We start from the raw sequence: 18,961 nt of genomic DNA, 5'->3' as shown, positions 1-18,961 counted from the left end.
GACCTTGACTCAAAAAAAACAAAAAAATCAATCAATTAATCAATAAAATAGTTATCAGCATTAGAGAATATCAAATGTTTACATATACAATCCCAGTATTTCAAAGGAGAATAATCTACATAAGAAATATTTTTTTAAGCTTTTTTTTTTTTTTGGTACCAGGGATCGAACTTGGGATCTTACGCTTGTGAGGCAGGCGGCGTAACCACTGAACTAAATCCCCGGCCCTATAAGAAATATTTTTTAAATTTATGTTTTCATGGGTGTTTCTAACTGGGGCTTTGGTTTATTTCTTTTTTTATATTAAAAATAGCACATCTAGTGGCTTTAGATATTTTGATTCTAACAATTTCACATTTTTAATGTGAAACTAGCTCTACTCCCTTTCAGATGTCTTTAAAGTCACATTTGTGCAAATTCTCTGCTGGAAACCTGCAAACTTGAGTTAAGAGTTTCAGTTACCTTCAGTGGCTCCCCATTTCCTACCAGTTGAAGTTTTCTGTACAGCTTAATAAATATGTCCTAACTTAAAAAAAAAAAAATAGCACATCTAGGGCCGAGGATTTAGCTCAGTGTGCCACCGCCTGCCTCGCAATTGGAAGGTCCCAAGTTCGATCCCTGGTACAAAAAAAAAAAAATAGCACATCTACTCTATCACTAAAGAAATAGTGTTCTGTAAAGTTCTGTTTACATTCAAAATTATCCAAAATGTAAATGACTGAGTTCTCTGTAACTCAGTATCGGTGAATGCATTCTTTGGTTCTGCCTGTCCTCAAAAGTGTATCACAGATGCCAAAGCTTTGTAGAATTATATACCTGAAATGATTCAGGCCTAAGCACCTTATTTCACAAACTCAATAACAAGTTAAGTGACTTGTATAAGACACAAAAAATTATTTGAAGATTTAAAAATCACACTTCAAGTCTTTTCACTATTTCTTAATTCTTATCATCCCAGTAGAATAAGAGTCAGTAACTCACTTTTTGAAAGCATCATTTGCAAGCATATGAATAATTTCCAAAGATAATTTACCCTCATTATTGATACTAGGAACAGCAGAGTTTTTTACTATCAATTATGATCCTCAAATTGGAAGAGGTAAAGCTTATACATGATTTTAACAAAATGAATTTGCCCCAAATGCCTCATTCAACTCCCTTGAAATTTAACTATGGTTATGTTCTGTTTTTCTGAATGCTGTGTGTGTGTGTGTGTGTGTGTGTGTGTGTGTGCACGCGCACACAGGCACAACGTATTTTTGTGGGGTTTTTTTTTCCTTCAGAGAGAAATGAGTGATCATTTAAGAATTTCACAAACAGAAGCAGCTTCAGTTTTCACACAGGCCTAAGAATCTGAGTAACAAATGAATCTAAAGGGTAAATTATTTCTACTTCTTTAAATGAAATCTGATCAGAAATTCAATGAGTGCCAGGTATAGTGGCACACACCTGCAGTCCTAGTACTTGGGAGGTAGAAGGATCATTCCAAGTTTGAGACCAGCATAGGCTACACAGTGAGTTCAAGGCCAGCCTGAACTGCAAGGTAAGACCTTGTTGCAAAAGAAAAAAGAAATTCAGTGAGTAATATGAAATCTATTTTAATAAAGCTTAAGAATTAGTATTCACAAAGTTCAAAAACTGTTTCTGTAGTAATCATATAACATGATTTATAGTAAAAAAAAAAACCTCAAAACTCAATTTGTGAACTAAATGGGCTTTACAAAGACACTAGTTTGTAGCCTACTTAACTTTTTCAAGCTTTAATAAAAATCTAAAGGAAAAAAATAAAAAGGTTTGATATATTCATGATATAAACTAATATTACTGAAATCCAACAAGAAAAATAAGACAAGTGGGTCTGAGTTGAAATATCAAAAGTGCAATTAAAAATAATAAAAATGAAAATTCAAACTATTAATAATAAAAGACATAATAAAAGCAGCACAGAGAAAAGGGAGCAAGAAAAAAATTAGATCCAAGTTACTCATGTCACAGAAAAGCAGAACAGCCAAAGTAATGAAACAATTCACAAAGAAGATGCTATGATATACTCCTTACATTAATTCTCCTCTTCCAGTAGGATCTGTGACCTCTAAAGTATTATATACCTTTCAGGACACTTCAGAGAAAAGCAATACAAACAAAGAAATGGAGAAAATAACTTGTGGAAAAGGATTAAAGGACTTTAAGAGCTTGGCTAGGTGATAGTGTTTAGAAGACAAAAAAGGAGTAGTTTGACCAACTACTTCCCAAAATACATTCTACTGTATTGTCCTCTGGTCTGTACACTTTTACCATTTCTTTCTCTTCTTTTTCCTGCTATCTTTTACCTTACCAACTTGATTCATATCTTAAATTGCACACTCAAGTACTAAAGAGTTTTTAAACAGCCAATCCATTTAGGATTTAGTATCTAGACAACAAAATGAATTAGTCACTTCTCAAAGACAAATAAATGGAATTAATCAGGATATTTATTTATGCTATTTAATGAGCCACAGTGATGAATGTAGGATGAAACCATATAAGCAAAATATTTAGTGACTAAACAGAACACATTTTTTAAACATTTAATTTATAGAAAGAAAAAACTACATAATACCCAATCACTTTAAATGTAATATATTTCTGGTATAAATAAAAGGGAGTGTAAAATGTAACAGCTACATTTTACTATCATCTATAATAAATAGTGCTTGGAAGCTGCAATGATTCCCAAAGCTGGATAAAGAAAAACTATTGTACATCATTGGTTTGATTTTTCTTAAATAAAAGTTTTAATAGAATACCCAATGAACGCAAACAAACATAAGAACTGTTAATCACAGCACAAAAATTTTGAGTTATAAAAGTTAAAAGGACTTTTATGCAAGCATGTTTAAACCTCGAAAGGACCTGTAATATTCTAGTTACTAATAATTCACTTATCAAAAATAACTCTTATCGGGGCCAGGGATTTAGCTCAGTGGTTCCAGTGCCTGCCTTGCAAGCAAAAGGTTCCGAGTTTGATCCCTGATACAAAAAAAAAAAAAAAAAAAGCTCTTATCCAGCCAAGTGTGGTGCCATGTGGCTGTAATCCCACCTACTCCAGAGGCTGACCCAGAAGGATTAACAAATTCAAGGCCAGCCTGAGTACCTTAGTCCCTCAACAAAAGGGCTGGAGATGTAACAGCATGTGTAAGCTCCTGGGCACAATAAAGGAAGGAAGGAAGGAGGGAGGGAGGGAAGGACAGATGGACAGATGAGAGAGGGAGGGAGCGGGAAAGGAAAAACTGAGTGACAACATGCTTGTAAAACCTCTTCATAATGAATTATCGCATTAAGCCAAGAGACAAACTTTAGAACAGGGAGTATTTAAGAAACTGAATTCCTACTAAAGATGGCAAATTGAACACACACATTCCATTCACTGCCAAGAACCCACTGAAGTAACAGAAGATATTTTAAAATAATGGCATAAGCCAGGCATGGTGGCAGACACCTTTGAATCCAGCACTTTGGAAGGCTGAGGCAGGAGTATCACAAATTTGGCCCAGACTGGGCAGCTTAGCAAGACCCTGTCTCATGAAAAAATTCAAAAAGGACTGGAGATGTATCTTAGCATGAAGGCCCTGGGTTCAATCCCCAGTACCAAAAGTAGTAGTAGTAGCAGTAGTAACAATAATAATAGTATAAAATTGTACATTAACTGAGTTTAAAACTAATAAATACAAGTTCTTCCTATGTAAAATACAAAACAGAAATCCATAAAGAAAAAAAGATTTAGCTAAATAAAAATGTTAAAACTTCTGAAAGTTAAAAAAAATCATAAATAAAATTATAGGACAGAACAGACTACAGGAAAATATTAGCAAAATACTTCTGTTAAAAGAACAAATATAAGAATGTCTACATATTATTAGGAAACAACCAAAAATATGGGCAAAAGGTAGAAACAAGTCAGGCATTTCACAAACTTGGAAACACAAAGGGCCAATAAATATTTTTTGAGAAAAAAATGCTCAATCTAATTTCTAATCAGGGAAATGCAAATTTTAAATGATGTTACTTTTTATTCACTATTTTAAAAAATAGGACTTTTATGTGTCAAAAAAACTAGTATGTTGATAAGATGAAAAAATTACCAAGATACATTATTAAATCAAAAAAGTAAGATGAAAAGTTATAACCATATTTTTGCTATAAGTAAATTCTTAATAGTAATTACTCCTAGGTAGGAAAGTAAAAGTAACTTTGCAGTTTAAATGTGTGTATTTCTTCAACGTTTTACACAAATATAAAAGTTTAAAAAGAAAAAAGTAAAATCATACTATTAAGTAATTTTAAAAAGTATCTAAAAATAAAAACAATCTGGACTGGGGATTTAGCTCAGTGGTTTCGCCACCTGCTGCACAAGCGCAAGGACTCAAGTTCAATCCCCAGTACCAAAAAGAAAAAGAGACAGTATTGGGGCCAGGGATTTAGCTCAGTGGTTCTGCCTCCTGCCTCGCAAGCACAAGGACCCGAGTTCAATCCCTGGTACCAAAAATAAATAAATAAATAAATAAATACAAACAATTTGTAGCATTTTTACAAAATATAAGCAGACAGGATAAAAGTGACAGAAAAATGAAAGCAAAGCAAAACCACAGATGAAGATATGTATCACAGACAAGTGTAATTCTTTCTTGGACACTCTTGGAAGTAAGGAAGAGTTTGGCTGTGGAACAAAGAATAAAATAATTAAATTAAGATTCACTCAAAATACACTGATCCGGCCCAGGGATTTAGCTCAGTGGTACCACACCTGCCTCACAAATACAAGGTCCTGAGTTCGATTCCCAGTACTGCAAAAAAAAAAAAATACATTGATCCAATGAAACTCTTCTTTATATTTTCTTCCTTTCCCTCCTTTGTCATATGTAAAAGTACTCTGTACTCTATTGAGAGGCCTATCCCATTTACAGTCTATTAGGAGGTACATTAGAAGAGTATGTCTAAAGAGCTGGAGAAGAAACTCAAGCCACCTACTACAGAAACCCAACCACAGCAAATGACAGACCAAGATGAACAAAGGAAGAAATCAATACTCAAAGACCAGAAGATAATGCATTGGGGGAGGCAGTACACATAGTATCCTTTCAGAGATGAAACCAACACTGCAGCCATAAGCAAGTACAGGTGCAGTGGAAAAAAAGCCAGAAAACAAGAGCTGTTAAAATTTTAAAATATAGTTATCAAAAGCAAGCATTCAGTGGTTGCTGGAAGATAACACCAAGGAAATCTCTCAAAGGGTAGAAGAGAAATATATTTAAAATATGCAGTAAAGGTTAAAAGATAAAGGTGAACAACTCATTAAGTTCAACATCAACCTAAATAATTCACTCCACAAGTATTAGTGAGCACCTACTACGTAAAAGACAGTGTTTTAAGCACTAAGACAATGGCAGTGAACAGAAAGTTCCTGTCTTACCTTTACGTGGTAGAAGAGGGACTAAAAATATATAAGTATGTCAGATGCTATGAACAAAAAAAGGACAAGACTATAGTAGCAGGAGAACCCTTTTAGAGAGTGACTACTGCAAACTGACATGGCAACACTGGAGCAGGGACTTGAATAAAGTGGCAGAAAAGACAGAAAGCAAGAAAAGAGACAGTGGAAAGAGAAAATAAGTAATAAAACTGATCTAAAAGAAAAATGATCTGAGGTGATGGTCTTCAGCCTGAAAGGCTTTGCCAAGGTCACAGCATCACACCTAAGACACAAACATTAAACATCAGATTCAAGGGTTTAAAAAAAAATTCTGAACATTTCCAGAAGAAAAAATAGATTACCAACAAAAGCATTACAATAACTAGTGTCAGTACATTTTCTGTTATTATAAAAAAATATAACACAATGTCTAAGAACAGTAAGTTACAGAGAAGTCTGTCGAGTTCTGGATACTGGGAAGCCCACTGAGAATACAGCATAGGCACCTGCTTGGCATCTAGTGTGGGGCTCATGCTGCGTGATAACATGGTGGAGGGCATCGCATGGTGAGAGAGAGCAAGCATGCGACTCAGGTCACTTCCTTTTCCTACAAAGCCACTAATGCCATCATGGAAGCTCCCTGTCATGATGTCTTCTAACCCTACTTACCTCCCAAAGGCCTATCTCCAAACACATTGACATGAATTTGAGGGTTAAATTTCCAACATACCAACTTTTGGAGACACATTCAAGCCACAGCTACTAGCTTCAAAGAATCAAGAGCACTTTCATCACTGTGGACAATATATAATCCTAATAGCTAATGACAGGATCACAAAAGAAAAGCAATGACACAGTATGTGCTTCCTCAGGGGAGGACACAACATTCACAACCTCAATCTGATCAAGCCATTCGATTTACAGAAAATATAAGAGACAAAGAAATGATCAAAGAAAAATTCCCAGGGGGCTGGGGATTTAGGTCAGTAGTTCAGCCACCTGCCTCGCAAGCACAAGGTCCTGAGTTCAATCCCCAGTACAAAAAAAGAAAAAATAAAACACTGGAATACAATCATTGAAATCGTTGAAAGTATCAGTAAGTCAAAAATATATTTAATATACTGAGGTTACCAAAGATCAAAGCTTAACCTAACTTACCTTAAATGTGTTCAGCACACTTACATTAACCTAGAGTTGAGCAGCACAAAATACCACTAGCCCTGGAAAAAACTAAAATCCAGAATTCAACACATGGACTCTATTGAATGTGTACTATTTCTGTACCATCATAAAGTCAAACATCAGTAAGTCAAACTATCTTTTGTCAAGGACCTTCTATACTGAAATATTTACAGATAAACTGAACATGTTTGAGACTTACTTCAAAGTAACAGTTGTGGAGGGAATAGGAGTATAAATGAGAACATGAAAACACAAAATCAAATCTTCCTAGCAAGCAATCATAGATTTGGTTATTACACAGATTACACTATTTTACTTCATTTTCTCTTTCGTTTCCCCACTTGATTTTAAGCAATTCATGTTCCATGGTTATGCCACTTAGAATGACACATTTTACCCTTTCTTCTAAATTCTGAATCTCAACTCTCCAAAGCCTCCAGTGTTGCTGATCTGCTGGAATCTCTCATTAGCAGTGAAGTTTATGATATACTGGGCAGTAATGATATGTCTCCATGGACTGTTTTTCCTAACAACAAATAATACTGGTTTTCCTAAATTCCAAGTTATAAAGAACACGTTTCTGGTGTATTCTAGAAAGCCAGCCTGATAACTTCTAGAGGTTTGAATGAGTTCCAGTAAAACGACTGTCCTTTTAGTGGGTAAAAATAATCTTCTCTGTAGAGGCCTTCAATGTTCTTGGCAAACTAACAAGATTTAGGGTTTTTTCCCCCATAGAATATATCAAACTATTGATTTAAATGCATCATGTTGGCCATCATTTTCAGAATTTAATTATGGCATAACTTGTTACTAGTGGTAAAGAAGAAAATGTACACAATTCAGTAAAGAAAATCTATCTAGTACTCTACTGAGCCCACAATGAATTTCTCACGAGTAGACACTAGCTATAACCCTAACTTACAAACCCAATTATGTCATTCAGACGTTATTCCAAAAATCAATAAATATTCACTCAATACACATATGCCACGATGTGCTGTAAAGTCCACAGCAGAGGTAGGCTTTATAAAGTGCCACAGTAGATGACAAAATATTTGTGGCACCATTTAGTCTTATCTTTTGCCTTCATGGTACTTATGCTACATTTAAAGTATGGACATCATATTTTACAGTGCCAAATTGGGTAACATAAAGTATAAAAGAATTTCATAGCATACAAGGCAACTGGGAAGTCAAGGAGATCTTTACAGACATGTCATATGGGACAGATCTTTAACAATAGGAAGAGGGCCGGGTAATTAGCTCAGTGGTTCCAGCGCCTTCCTCAGAAGTGCAAGGTCCCAAGTTCGATCCCCGTACCAAAAAAAAAAAAAAAAAAAAAAAAATGGGTAGAGTGGGTGATATTAACAGAGAAGGAACTCCATGTGTGAGGGACAAATGGATGAAGGCAAAGTGCTAGCTCTAAGCTCAGTATCCAAGAATGTGAGCATAGCAGAATAAAGTACACAGGTAGAGACTATATAAATGGTAGTACCCAATATTACTGTCTCTGAAGACATCACCATTCCAGAATATAAAGCACAAAAGGAAGTTGCAACTCTCTTACAACAGCTAAATTAATACCTTGGGCTTCCCATGGGGCAACAGGCTGGCATATGAGAGCAAATTCCTCACTATAATTTTTAAGAAAATCTTTAAAATGTCATTTATCATTTCTCCTAACATTTGATTAAATAAATCTCTAATAGAATAAAAGTATGATATCAAAATCTAGGAAAAAATATAAAAACACTCTAATGAGAAAAAAATGAAGGCAGGACAGCTATCTCAACACCTATCTTTCCAAATATTAGGGTTTAAAATTAGTCAACATTTTTACTCAAAGATCTCTGGGAACTTATTTAAAAGATTTGCACAAGCCAGTCATGGTGGCACACACCTGTAATCCTAGCATTCTGGGAGTCTGGGGCAGGAGGATCGCAGTTTGAACCCAGCCTGGGCAACTTAGTGACTTAGTAAGACTCTGTCTCAAAATTTAAAAAAAATACAAAAGCTTGGATTCGACCTCCAGTACCATCAAAAAGGAAAGGAAAAAAAAAGAGTTGTACACACAAATATTTCCTGCAAGTAACGACACCTCACTGCTCTACAATTTATCCAACAAGGAAGATATATGCAACCTCACTGTCTACTTCACAACTGATGTTGCCTGTACCACCAATTTAAATATAAATATAAGCTCAGAAAGAGATACTGAATAGTTATTCTAATCTTAGATGATATAAAGATACCTTTTATATACTGTTCTGCTATAGTAAGCACCCAGTCATCATCAGTATGCAAAAAGGTGGCAGTATATCATTAAACATTCAGAAATCCTTCCCTGAAACGAGGAACATTTTGAGTGAAGAAGTAGGAAAAATAATGAAAGCAGTCACTTTCACACTAATTCTTTCCACAAGAGAAGATATATGAAGCAATAGTGGGAACTTTTGGGGGGAAAAAGAAAAAATTGTATCACCTTAGAGTTTATATAGCAAAGGTAGAAATCACATTTAAAAGCATCCTGTATGTTTTTTCAAAATGGTCAGCAACAAGGTATACTCTCACAGGAAAGAATAGTTCAAGTGTAGGAAGATGCTCAAATATAAAACTATGTGAACATTAAAGAAATGTAAGCTACGGTGGAATCTCTATGATTATATATTTTAAAAATGCGTATGATTAATACAAAAGACTAGTATGAACCTACACTTTAAAAAAAAAAAAAGCTAAAGGCTTAGGAAAACAAAAAATAAATGACTCCATTTAGGTGGGATGGCATGAAAAACAAGTAGGAAAGCACAGTGCTCTTTAGAGTAGCTATTAAAATAATAACAGGTAAATGAAACTAATACTATATTTTGCTTCCATCTCCTGTATTAAGAATAATGCACATGTAATACTAAACAAGGGAGACTAGAAAGATATCTTTCATTCACCCATCCCCTTACGCATTCAAAATTCATCCACCTGATAGCCAGACATGGTGTTGCACGCCTGTAACCCCAGCACTTAGGAGGCTGAAGCAGGACCTTGTGTTCTAGACCAGCCTAGGCTGCGAAGTGAGTTCAAAGCCAGTCTGAACTACATAGCGAGACCTGTCTCAAAAGACAAAAGCAAAAACAAAATTTATTAAGTCCACCTACTATGGTCTGGCATGGAAGACTTAAAAGAATCTAAGACATAACCCTTTGACGATGAAGGTCTCCATTTAAAGGGAATAGTCACATGTAAGCAAACAGAAATACCATAGAATGGACAGCTTTCAGGATAAGCACTACACCAAATTAATACTCTGATAACCTTAAATGTTTGCTAAATTGAAAATATCAATAACTGGTACTGTTAAAACAGAAGTATATAAACAGGCAATGGTGATAAGAATTAGGTGATGATCAGCTCCATAGTAAGAGTACTGAAAGAAGAGGTGAGGAGAGCAGAAGATTTGGAGACACTTCACAGACTTGGAGATGTCTCCTCTTTAAAAAGAGAAAAAAGGATGTAATTTGATCTAAATAAGTGTTCACCACTGGTGTAAATGAATTTAAGTCCCAGGTATGGACATATTAGATCACAAGTATTAAAACTTGCAATCATGACTGACAGATTTCCATTTATATTCTGAGATGTGCTATGAACTAGACATGTGACAGAGCAACATAGCTCTGGCTGTCAAAAGAAGGTGACTTCTTTAAGACCATAGCACAATAAATTTAACATCAATTCCCAGTAAAATTCTAGGTTTAACAATTTAATGAGCTCTTGAAAAAAGAAAAAAAAATAGTGTTAACTAGTCAAGCAGATCAGGTAGCACTTGATCAGCATTATAAATGATATATGGAAGACCCAAACGGTGATCTGGGAAAAGAACAGACCAACAAAGAGAACCTCAAAGGCAAGGCCCCTGACACAACAGTGCTTGGAATGCTAGAAGCAAGCAAGCAGGCAGAAGCAAAGTGAGCAAGAAGGAAAGTGATGTGTCACAAGTTAACACTCATGGGCCCAAGGAAAGAAGGACTTCAGATTTTGTTTTGAGATGGGAGCCCATTCTTACATTTTAAAGTAATCATTCAAACTGCTGTGTGGAAAAGAGACTACAGAGGAGCACAGATAAAGACAAGGGGATGATCCATGAATGAAGGCTAAGAAGAAGTATGAAATGGCTGGATTCTAAGTATCTTGAAAGCAAAGCTAACAGGATTTCATCATGGAGGTGAAAAGATAAGACTCAAAAATGACTGCAAGGTTCATGTCCTGGATATTTGAAAGAATGTCATTGCTATTTTTTTGAGATGGAGAAGACTGTGGAAGAAGTGAAATTTTGTTGGGTTTTTTGTTGCTTTCAGGGGAGCAGCAGGGTGAGATCTCGAATACATTCTAGAACATGTTAACTTAGGAAGCTCATTGGATATATACTAAACTGGACCTGTAAGTGGCAGAAGGGATTCTAAATTGTAGAAACAAATTAGTAGCTGACATTCTTGCAACTACATAAGATTATCACCTAGGAAATGTAGAAAAGAGTACAAAGAACAAGTCCTGCGGCATTCATTCTTTAGAAGTCAGGAATAGGGGAGCCTGATGCAAAGGGAACTAATAAAGAGCCAAGGAAGACAGAATGAAGAAAGGGGTTACTGCTAGGTCAAGAGGAGTACTGAGCAATAACCAGTTAAATAGCTGCTGGCAATAGTTCACAGAGCGGGGCATAGATTAGGCAGAGAAATGAAACAACTGCAGGTATCAAAAAGGAAATGGGACCAGTATACAAACTGAGGGGCTGGTTTGGGCAGCACATAAAGTTCATTCATTCATTTTAACAAGAAGGGAAGAGGGTATAGAGATTCAGACACAGGTGGATATGAAAAAATTATTTATACATGTTTTCGTTTACTAGAGAAATTCTTCCCAGGTCAGAGAAACTTTATTTACCTTTCTATCCCCAGAGTCTACCACAACACAACAATTACTTTGTTGGATAAAGGGATCCTCTGCAAATATGAAGAAATATCATCCAAGAGAGGTATTAAACTCATTTCTTATAATCCAAAGGGCACAGAAGAACCAAAGAACTCAAGATACATAAAGAAGCAGGCCAGGCACAATGACACACACCTGTAGTCCAGCTACTCAGGGTGGCTGAGGCAAGAAGAATGCAAGTTTGAGGCAGCCTGGGCAATTTAGTGAGATCCTGTTTCAAAAGAAAAAATTAAAAGGGACAGAGATGGAGCTCAGAGGCATCCCCAGTACATTAATAGGAATAGCAATAATAATAAACATCCAAGATACTAAAGTGATGAGGCAAAAATAGTAATGACAATTATAACAGTTAATATGGAGCACTTAATTTGTACTAAGCACTTTACATGTGTTAACTCATTCAGTCCTTATACCAACATAATGCAGTAGGCATTCACATTTATTATACCCACTTTATAAATGAGGAGGCTGACTGACATAGTTTAAAGAAACTTACCCTAGTTCACACTGCTGAAGTGGAAGAACCAGAATTCAAACCCATCTATTTCTAAAACCTATGCACTTAAACACTCTATATTACTTTCTAGATCTTACAGATTCAGAGTTACTATGGAAGTTTCACAGATTAGAATGTTGGTTCAAGCTAAATCTATCTTCTGCTAGGCTTCTTAAATAATAAGGTCGGGCCAGGGATTCAGTTCAGTGGCACCGCGCCTGCCTTCTAAGCACAAGGTCCTGAGTTCAATTCCTGGTACGGGGGGGGGGGGGAGAAGGTCTGTCCCATCAATTAAATATAATATATAGGAAATACATACCTGGAAAGTATACATTAAATATAATCAATATTAAAGGGATAAAAGAGACAAACTACATATCAGGAGAAAACACCCACAAAATACATCTGGATCAAGGACTGGTATTCAAAATACTATAAACAAAGAACTCTTAAAGCTCAACAAAATAAGAAACCAATTTAAAAATGAGCAAAAGATCTGAAGAGACAAATGCTGCAAAGATATACAAATGCAAATTAAGTACATGAAAAGGTATTTGACATCATATATCATTAGAGAATTGAAAAGAACAAACAAAAAGAGATTACTACACACTTATTAGAATGGCCAATATCCAAAACACTTACATCAAATGTTAACAAGGATATGGAGCAACAAAAATTCTCACTCACTGTGGGTGGGCACACAAAAGGATAGATACTTTGGAATATAGTTTGGTAGTTTCTTATAAAATTAAACTTGCTATTTATTTAAATGAGTTTCAAACTTATGTCCACTCAAAAATTTCTACACTATTGCTTTATTCATAAACGCCAAAACCTGGAAGCAATCAAGATCCCCATCAACAGGTGAATGGATAAATACTGCTTTTTTATACTTTCATACATAGGAAAATTATTCAGCAGGAGAAAGTACTGGGCCATCAAGGAACAAAAGATGGCAGAACTTCAAATGCCTATTGCAAAGTGAAAGAAGCCAGTCTGAAAGACTATGTGCTGTATGACTATAGCTGGATTAGATTACAGAAAAGCCAAAACAATAGATTCAGTAAAAAATCAGGTTCCCAGGGCTGAGGTGAGATAGAGAATGGGACAAACAGCTGAAGCACAGGATTTTTAAAGCAGTGGATCTGTATGATACTGTAACAGTGGATACATGTCATTAAACAATTATCAAAACACACACAATATGCAATACAGAGAGTGAACTTTAATGAACATAAGTTAATGTATTAATTGGCTCACTAGGGGAGAAGCAGTGAGTAAGTATACAGGAATTCTCTGAACTACTCAATTTTTAATTTTTTTAAAATTGAAAAAAAACCTCTTTTAATTAAAAATAAAAATTTAGTAATATAAGGTCAATATGTATCAACTATACGATATGGCAGCCAAAACTGCTAAATCACAAACTGCAAAAACTGAATTCAAGACTAGTACTTACTTAACACTCCCTTTGACAGAAACATCCTTTGGACAGGATGGACATTCCTTAATGAAGTGGACAAGGATGCAATGTCAGAAAAGCACTGTGTCCCAAAGGGGATTTAAACACTACTGAAGATTTAGGGTACACAGCTTTCAAAATCATTGCCTTACAAGTGTGTCTAGGAGCCTATATGTCACAGGTTAGAATGATTAAAATGGGTAATTGATATTGTGAAATAGGAAGAAAAGGTTTAAAGGAGTAGGGAAAGTGGGAGGGGTAGGGGAAAGGAAAGAAGGGAAAAGAAAAACTATGAGAAAAGGAAAAAATGGAAACAAAGTCTTTGCAAATAGGGAAGGGTGGAGGGGGTGAAGGGAGGGCAGGGAAATGGGGGAAAAAAGAAGAACCAAGATACAGCATGTAAAGGTACAAGATCCCAATGATGAATGTAACTGTATTGTATTCCTAAAATGTACCAATAAACTTAACAGGAAAAAAAAAAAAAAGAATGTTTAAAATGAGTATAACTTAAATACGGAAACTAACATTTCTCTCAACAAAATAAAATCTTTCAGGGCCAGGGATTTAGCTTAGTGGTTTTGCCGCCTGCTGCGCAAGCACAAGGACCCAAGTTAGATCCCCAGTACCAAAAAAAAAAAAAAGAAGAAAATAAAATCTTTCATAATTTCATTCTCCATAAAACAGACATGGGACATTACACATGTGAATAATCTTGCCAATATATTTTCCCCTTATACCTTAGAAAAATATTGTGCTTAAAAGCAACAGAGGAGTCTTCAAAAGGTATAACAACAGTATGGACTAAATAGCCATACAAAATATAATTTTCACCCTAAGACAAATTTAAAAGTGGGAAAAAACCTGTTTAGTTTCATTGCTGGTAACAAGTTCTGAAAAAGCTCAAAGGAATGAAAAATAAATATAAATTCTTAAGTCTTACTGATGATTACACCACAGTCTTCTTTTACCAACTGCTGAAATGGACATGATTTCCCCAGAACAAGTCTTTAAAAATCCTTTGAAGATGTTAAGCTCATATTTACAATGTGAATTCTATGTGTACTTATTTGATAAAGACACATAAATCAAGGGCCAGGAAGAAAAGGAGTTTGATACAAACTTTTCAAACAAAACAATGGTATCTAAGCTTCTCTGCTTCCGACTCCAGATAGCTTTATAATACTTTCTGTTTAGTCTCCACAAGGCAAACACTTGTGCCTGCAATTTAAGTCTTTAGAAAAATCAACAGAGCACATGTGCTGATCCAGAGATTTCTACAGCAATATATACAAAGTAGACATTAAAAACTTGGCCTTCTTAATTAAAGATCATTTTCTTAGGATCTTTTTAATTTTTCTTAACTGTTATTTATTCTCTCACCTATGGCTATGAAGTTCTTTTCAGTAAAACTCAACTCCCTTTTAACTGCAAATTCACTTTTCATTATTTTCATTCTAACCAGGGATTTAGCTCAGTGGCACCGTGCCTGCCTCGCAACCACAAGGTCCTGAGTCTGATCCCCAGTACGAGGGTGAGGGGGGGTTTCCTACATTATTTTTATTCTTGTACCTATTTACCTACTAAAGCTTCTTCCACTATCATATTGTTGGAACAGTAACAGCAACAATAGCAATGAAAACAAGAATAAGGAGGATCTTTTCTCTCTCACCTTAAGAATTCAAATGGTTTAACAGTTTTTATATTTGATGCCTTTGCTAAATGGTAGCAAAATCTTTAATTTTTAAATTTTTAGAAATAAATTAAAATTCCAATATCATTTACTTTCCCTACTTTTATAAAGCACAACTGACAAGTTAGAATCATATGTTTATAGTGTATAATGCAGTATTTTGATATATGTATGCATTGTGATAAAATTAATCAGGCTACTTAACATATCTTATCTGCTTACTGATTTGATCATTTTATATACCACATGGTTGTATTACTTATTTTAAGGCCTGTATTCAAATGAGTATGTTTTCAAGGGACTATTAAATAGCCTAAAAACTAATCTAGCATGTTTTCTTTTCCCACAACAGAATAAAAAAAAGAACTAACAGAAAAATTTGTATATTTCACTGTGCTTCCACTAAAAATTTAAGGAAATATCTAATAAGCATTCTTCCTAAGCACAAACAATTCACTAGGCACTTGTCTTTACAAAACTGGGCAGTTTGAAAGGAACTTCAATATTGAGGCCAAACATACAAATATTCCTTGAATTTGTTGTACAACAGTGCCACCAGGTGGCTTATGCAACCTGTGTTGCACCTCAACACTTTTAGATATTAGTCTATCATTAGTTTATAATCTGACCCTCATCTTCAGCACTGCTGGTATCAGACAGGGTATTTCCTATCAAGAAGATGAATGTAATGAATACTAGACAATAAATACCAATTTCAATTTAACCCATAGTTAATACTTGAGTACTAGTTAAATTAATGCTTTGAGTAATATCTGAGCATTTGAGAAGGTGAAATAACTGAAAATGTAATTTAAGTAATTTGTCAATATCAGAGTAATAATAGGTCATATAATAAGATTTACTCTGCAGGAGCAAAGAGAAAATTCAATGCCGTTTTCTATTTTGGTCTACTGAAAAAAAAAGGGTTGCTTTAGTACTAAGTAAGCTTCAACGAATTCTCTCAAATGCTCAAGCCACTAAAATGGCAATGCATTCACAAGAGGCATTATATTCCCTTTTTATTGAGCTCACTGTAAGCAACAATAGCTAACTATGCAAGAAAAGTTAAACATACAGTAATAGATTTTGAGAGTTTTGCATACTGCAAATAGGCAATAATTAGTTCATTTAGAAAAAAGGAAATAATCTTTATTAAGCCTACCAGGATTTCTACTTCCTGATATATACTGCAGCTTATTAGATAACTCCATGCAAGTTGCTTGCTACATGGTTCAAATTTCAGCTAAGCTAGCATTTACCTGGAAGATATTCTATATATAATCTTCTAAATAATTCATGTTTACCCATTATGCAACAAACCATCATATATTTTAGACATTCTATAGACATTTTTCTAAACACTCTATTTATTTTCCAACTTTCTTAGAAAAATGTCCTAACTTGGTTTAACCACTTTCTACAGAGCAGTCACAACATGGCCATGAATTCTACAGAGGTCCTAATACACCCTGATCTTATGTTGTCTCACCTCTGCTTGATGGCATCTGTGTTCTTGTTTCTGAGGCCTGAGGTAAGAATCTCAAAATGAACTATAAGTTTGTAAGCATAAAAGACCTGGACACTGTGACATCTGGCTACTTGGGTCATTTTCTCTTCCTTTTTATTCCCCTGTGGCTGGTTTTTAAATGATTAAAAGTTACCATAATCTTCTCTTAGAAGGCAGCCTTGGCTAATTTATACAATGTAGTCTCCATCCCTTTTTCCTTAGGAACCAGAGTTAACCTACCAGCTCTAGCTTTTCTATCCTTTATATGATGTTATTCTCTCACCAGATAATCTAACAACATATTCTCCACATTGCCTGCTTATTTGACATAAAAAGGTTAGAAATAAAGTAAACAATAGCAGCGTGGGCTAATATACATTAAGTCTAAGAGTGTATCTGATGGTGATTATATGAAAATAATGTAAATGTTAAACATACATTTGTATATAACAAATAAATGCCAGTGAACATGTGACTCTGAGTTTATATTCCTTAGGGTATCAGAAGGAGTCATAGCACAAAGATATAGCCAGGCGAGGTGGTACATGACTATAATCCAGCACTCTGGGAGGCTGAGACAGGAAGATCACAAGTGCAAGCTCAGCCTGGACAATTAAGTGACTTAGTGAAACACTGCCTCAAAATAAAAATAAAAAGTAGGCTGAGATGTAGCTCAATGCAAAGACCCTGGGGTCAATCCCTAGTAACACAAAACAAAACACTCTAAAATCGTAGCACAAAGACATAATTTTGTCCGGTTATTTATGAAGCTAATACAAGAGAACTCTGAAAAGCACTGAGAATTACCAAAACCATCAGAAATATTAGTAAAACCCACTGCACATAAAATAAAATTACAGAAAATCTAAATTTTAGTCTCTCTACACGTAATCTGAACAAATCATGAAATTACCCAATTTTTTTTTCAATCTGTTAATTATTACTAACAGACTATAGTTTAAAAAAAATTCTGCCTAGGGGCCAGGGATTTAGCTCAGTGGTTCTGCCACCTGCCTGGCAAGTGCAACGTCCCAAGTTCGATCCCCAGTACCAAAAAAAAATAATTCTGCCTAAAAAACAATCTGATGACATAGCTTCTCGGCCTTTTGGCTAAGATCAAGTGTAAAAATCTGATGACTTGTTTTTGTCTACAAAGAAGTTCCTATGTATCAAGTTTTATAAAAACTATTTTAAACCATCAAAGATTAGGTGACTGCATAATAGATAACTCAATCCTCTTGGTTTCAAAAGATTCTCATTGCTTTGAGTTAATTTTACAAGGAAAAAGGAAAAATGTGAGGTGGTATCTGAGTGAGAAAAATTTACATTACTCTCAATTTTTCCTAGTAGAGATGAGAACAAAGACACTTAAAAGATTAGCATATGAAACTTAAATAAGTTAATTACTACTTTATTTCTGGTTATGTCAAAAACTACTGATTTAAAAGAAAACATTTCGTTCTTTAAGGAAGAAAGTAAATAAGGACAAAATATCTCTCTAGGAGAAAGAAGGCTATCCTCAAAAATTTACTGATTTTGTCTTCCTACCACATACACAACCCAAAGCTACCCAGTTATATCTCCGAAGTCTTGCAACTGACACTATGTAATAGGAATTACTGAATTAAAACTATTTAAAACCTATCTGGTGGCATCTGCAACCAACTATGTATCACTAAGGTATAACCGGTTATTCTAGTACCAAAAAAATATCATGAAATAAAACATGTACTCTTTCCTTTTTTGATCTTGGATCAGATAAGTTATTTTGTTCACCTCTCTAAAACGGAGTGAGTTGGAACACTGTGAAAACTTATTATTTGTGAATGCCATATAGAAGTTAAGTATTTGATCCATACCTTGTTTTAACTCCAAACCTTCAGGTTGCTTGTTCTCTCTCAAGGATGAAGCAGAGTCTATACAGGTGTCTTGTCTAAGAAATGAAAATAAAAACAATTTTTAAAACTATATTCAACCAAATATTTACTGCCCACATTCCCAGAATTCAGTGAGGCACTTGGGAAGACACAATGAATTCCTCTTGGCCCCAGGGAACCATTTAATATACTCTAGAAACTCAGAAACATGTATGCAAGTATCAGAGGAAACAACAAACTGCTACCAATTTAAGCAGTACATTTCTTCGTAAAATCAAGAGGCAAACCTGGAAGGAATATGGGGGTAATTTT

At 34.9% G+C, this 18,961-nt stretch overlaps 1 protein-coding gene across 2 annotated transcripts in view; it reads right to left on the bottom strand.

Moving 5' to 3' along the window:
- The window catches only part of Caap1 (caspase activity and apoptosis inhibitor 1), a 46,619-nt gene that overhangs the window by 4,024 nt on the left and 23,634 nt on the right, over window positions 1-18,961 (bottom strand). For both annotated transcript variants that reach the window (XM_004838363.4, XM_021252932.2), the window contains exon 5: window positions 18,632-18,705. In XM_004838363.4, coding sequence (XP_004838420.1) covers window positions 18,632-18,705 — 74 coding nt within the window. The remainder of the gene's footprint in view (window positions 1-18,631; window positions 18,706-18,961) is intronic.

Source organism: Heterocephalus glaber, unplaced genomic scaffold, assembly GCF_053883595.1.
Source record: "Heterocephalus glaber isolate CG9 unplaced genomic scaffold, H.glaber_assembly_v1.0 deba00001481, whole genome shotgun sequence".
In the NCBI taxonomy this organism is placed as follows: Eukaryota; Metazoa; Chordata; class Mammalia; order Rodentia; family Bathyergidae; genus Heterocephalus; species Heterocephalus glaber.
This window is presented reverse-complemented; position numbering and strand designations above follow the sequence as displayed.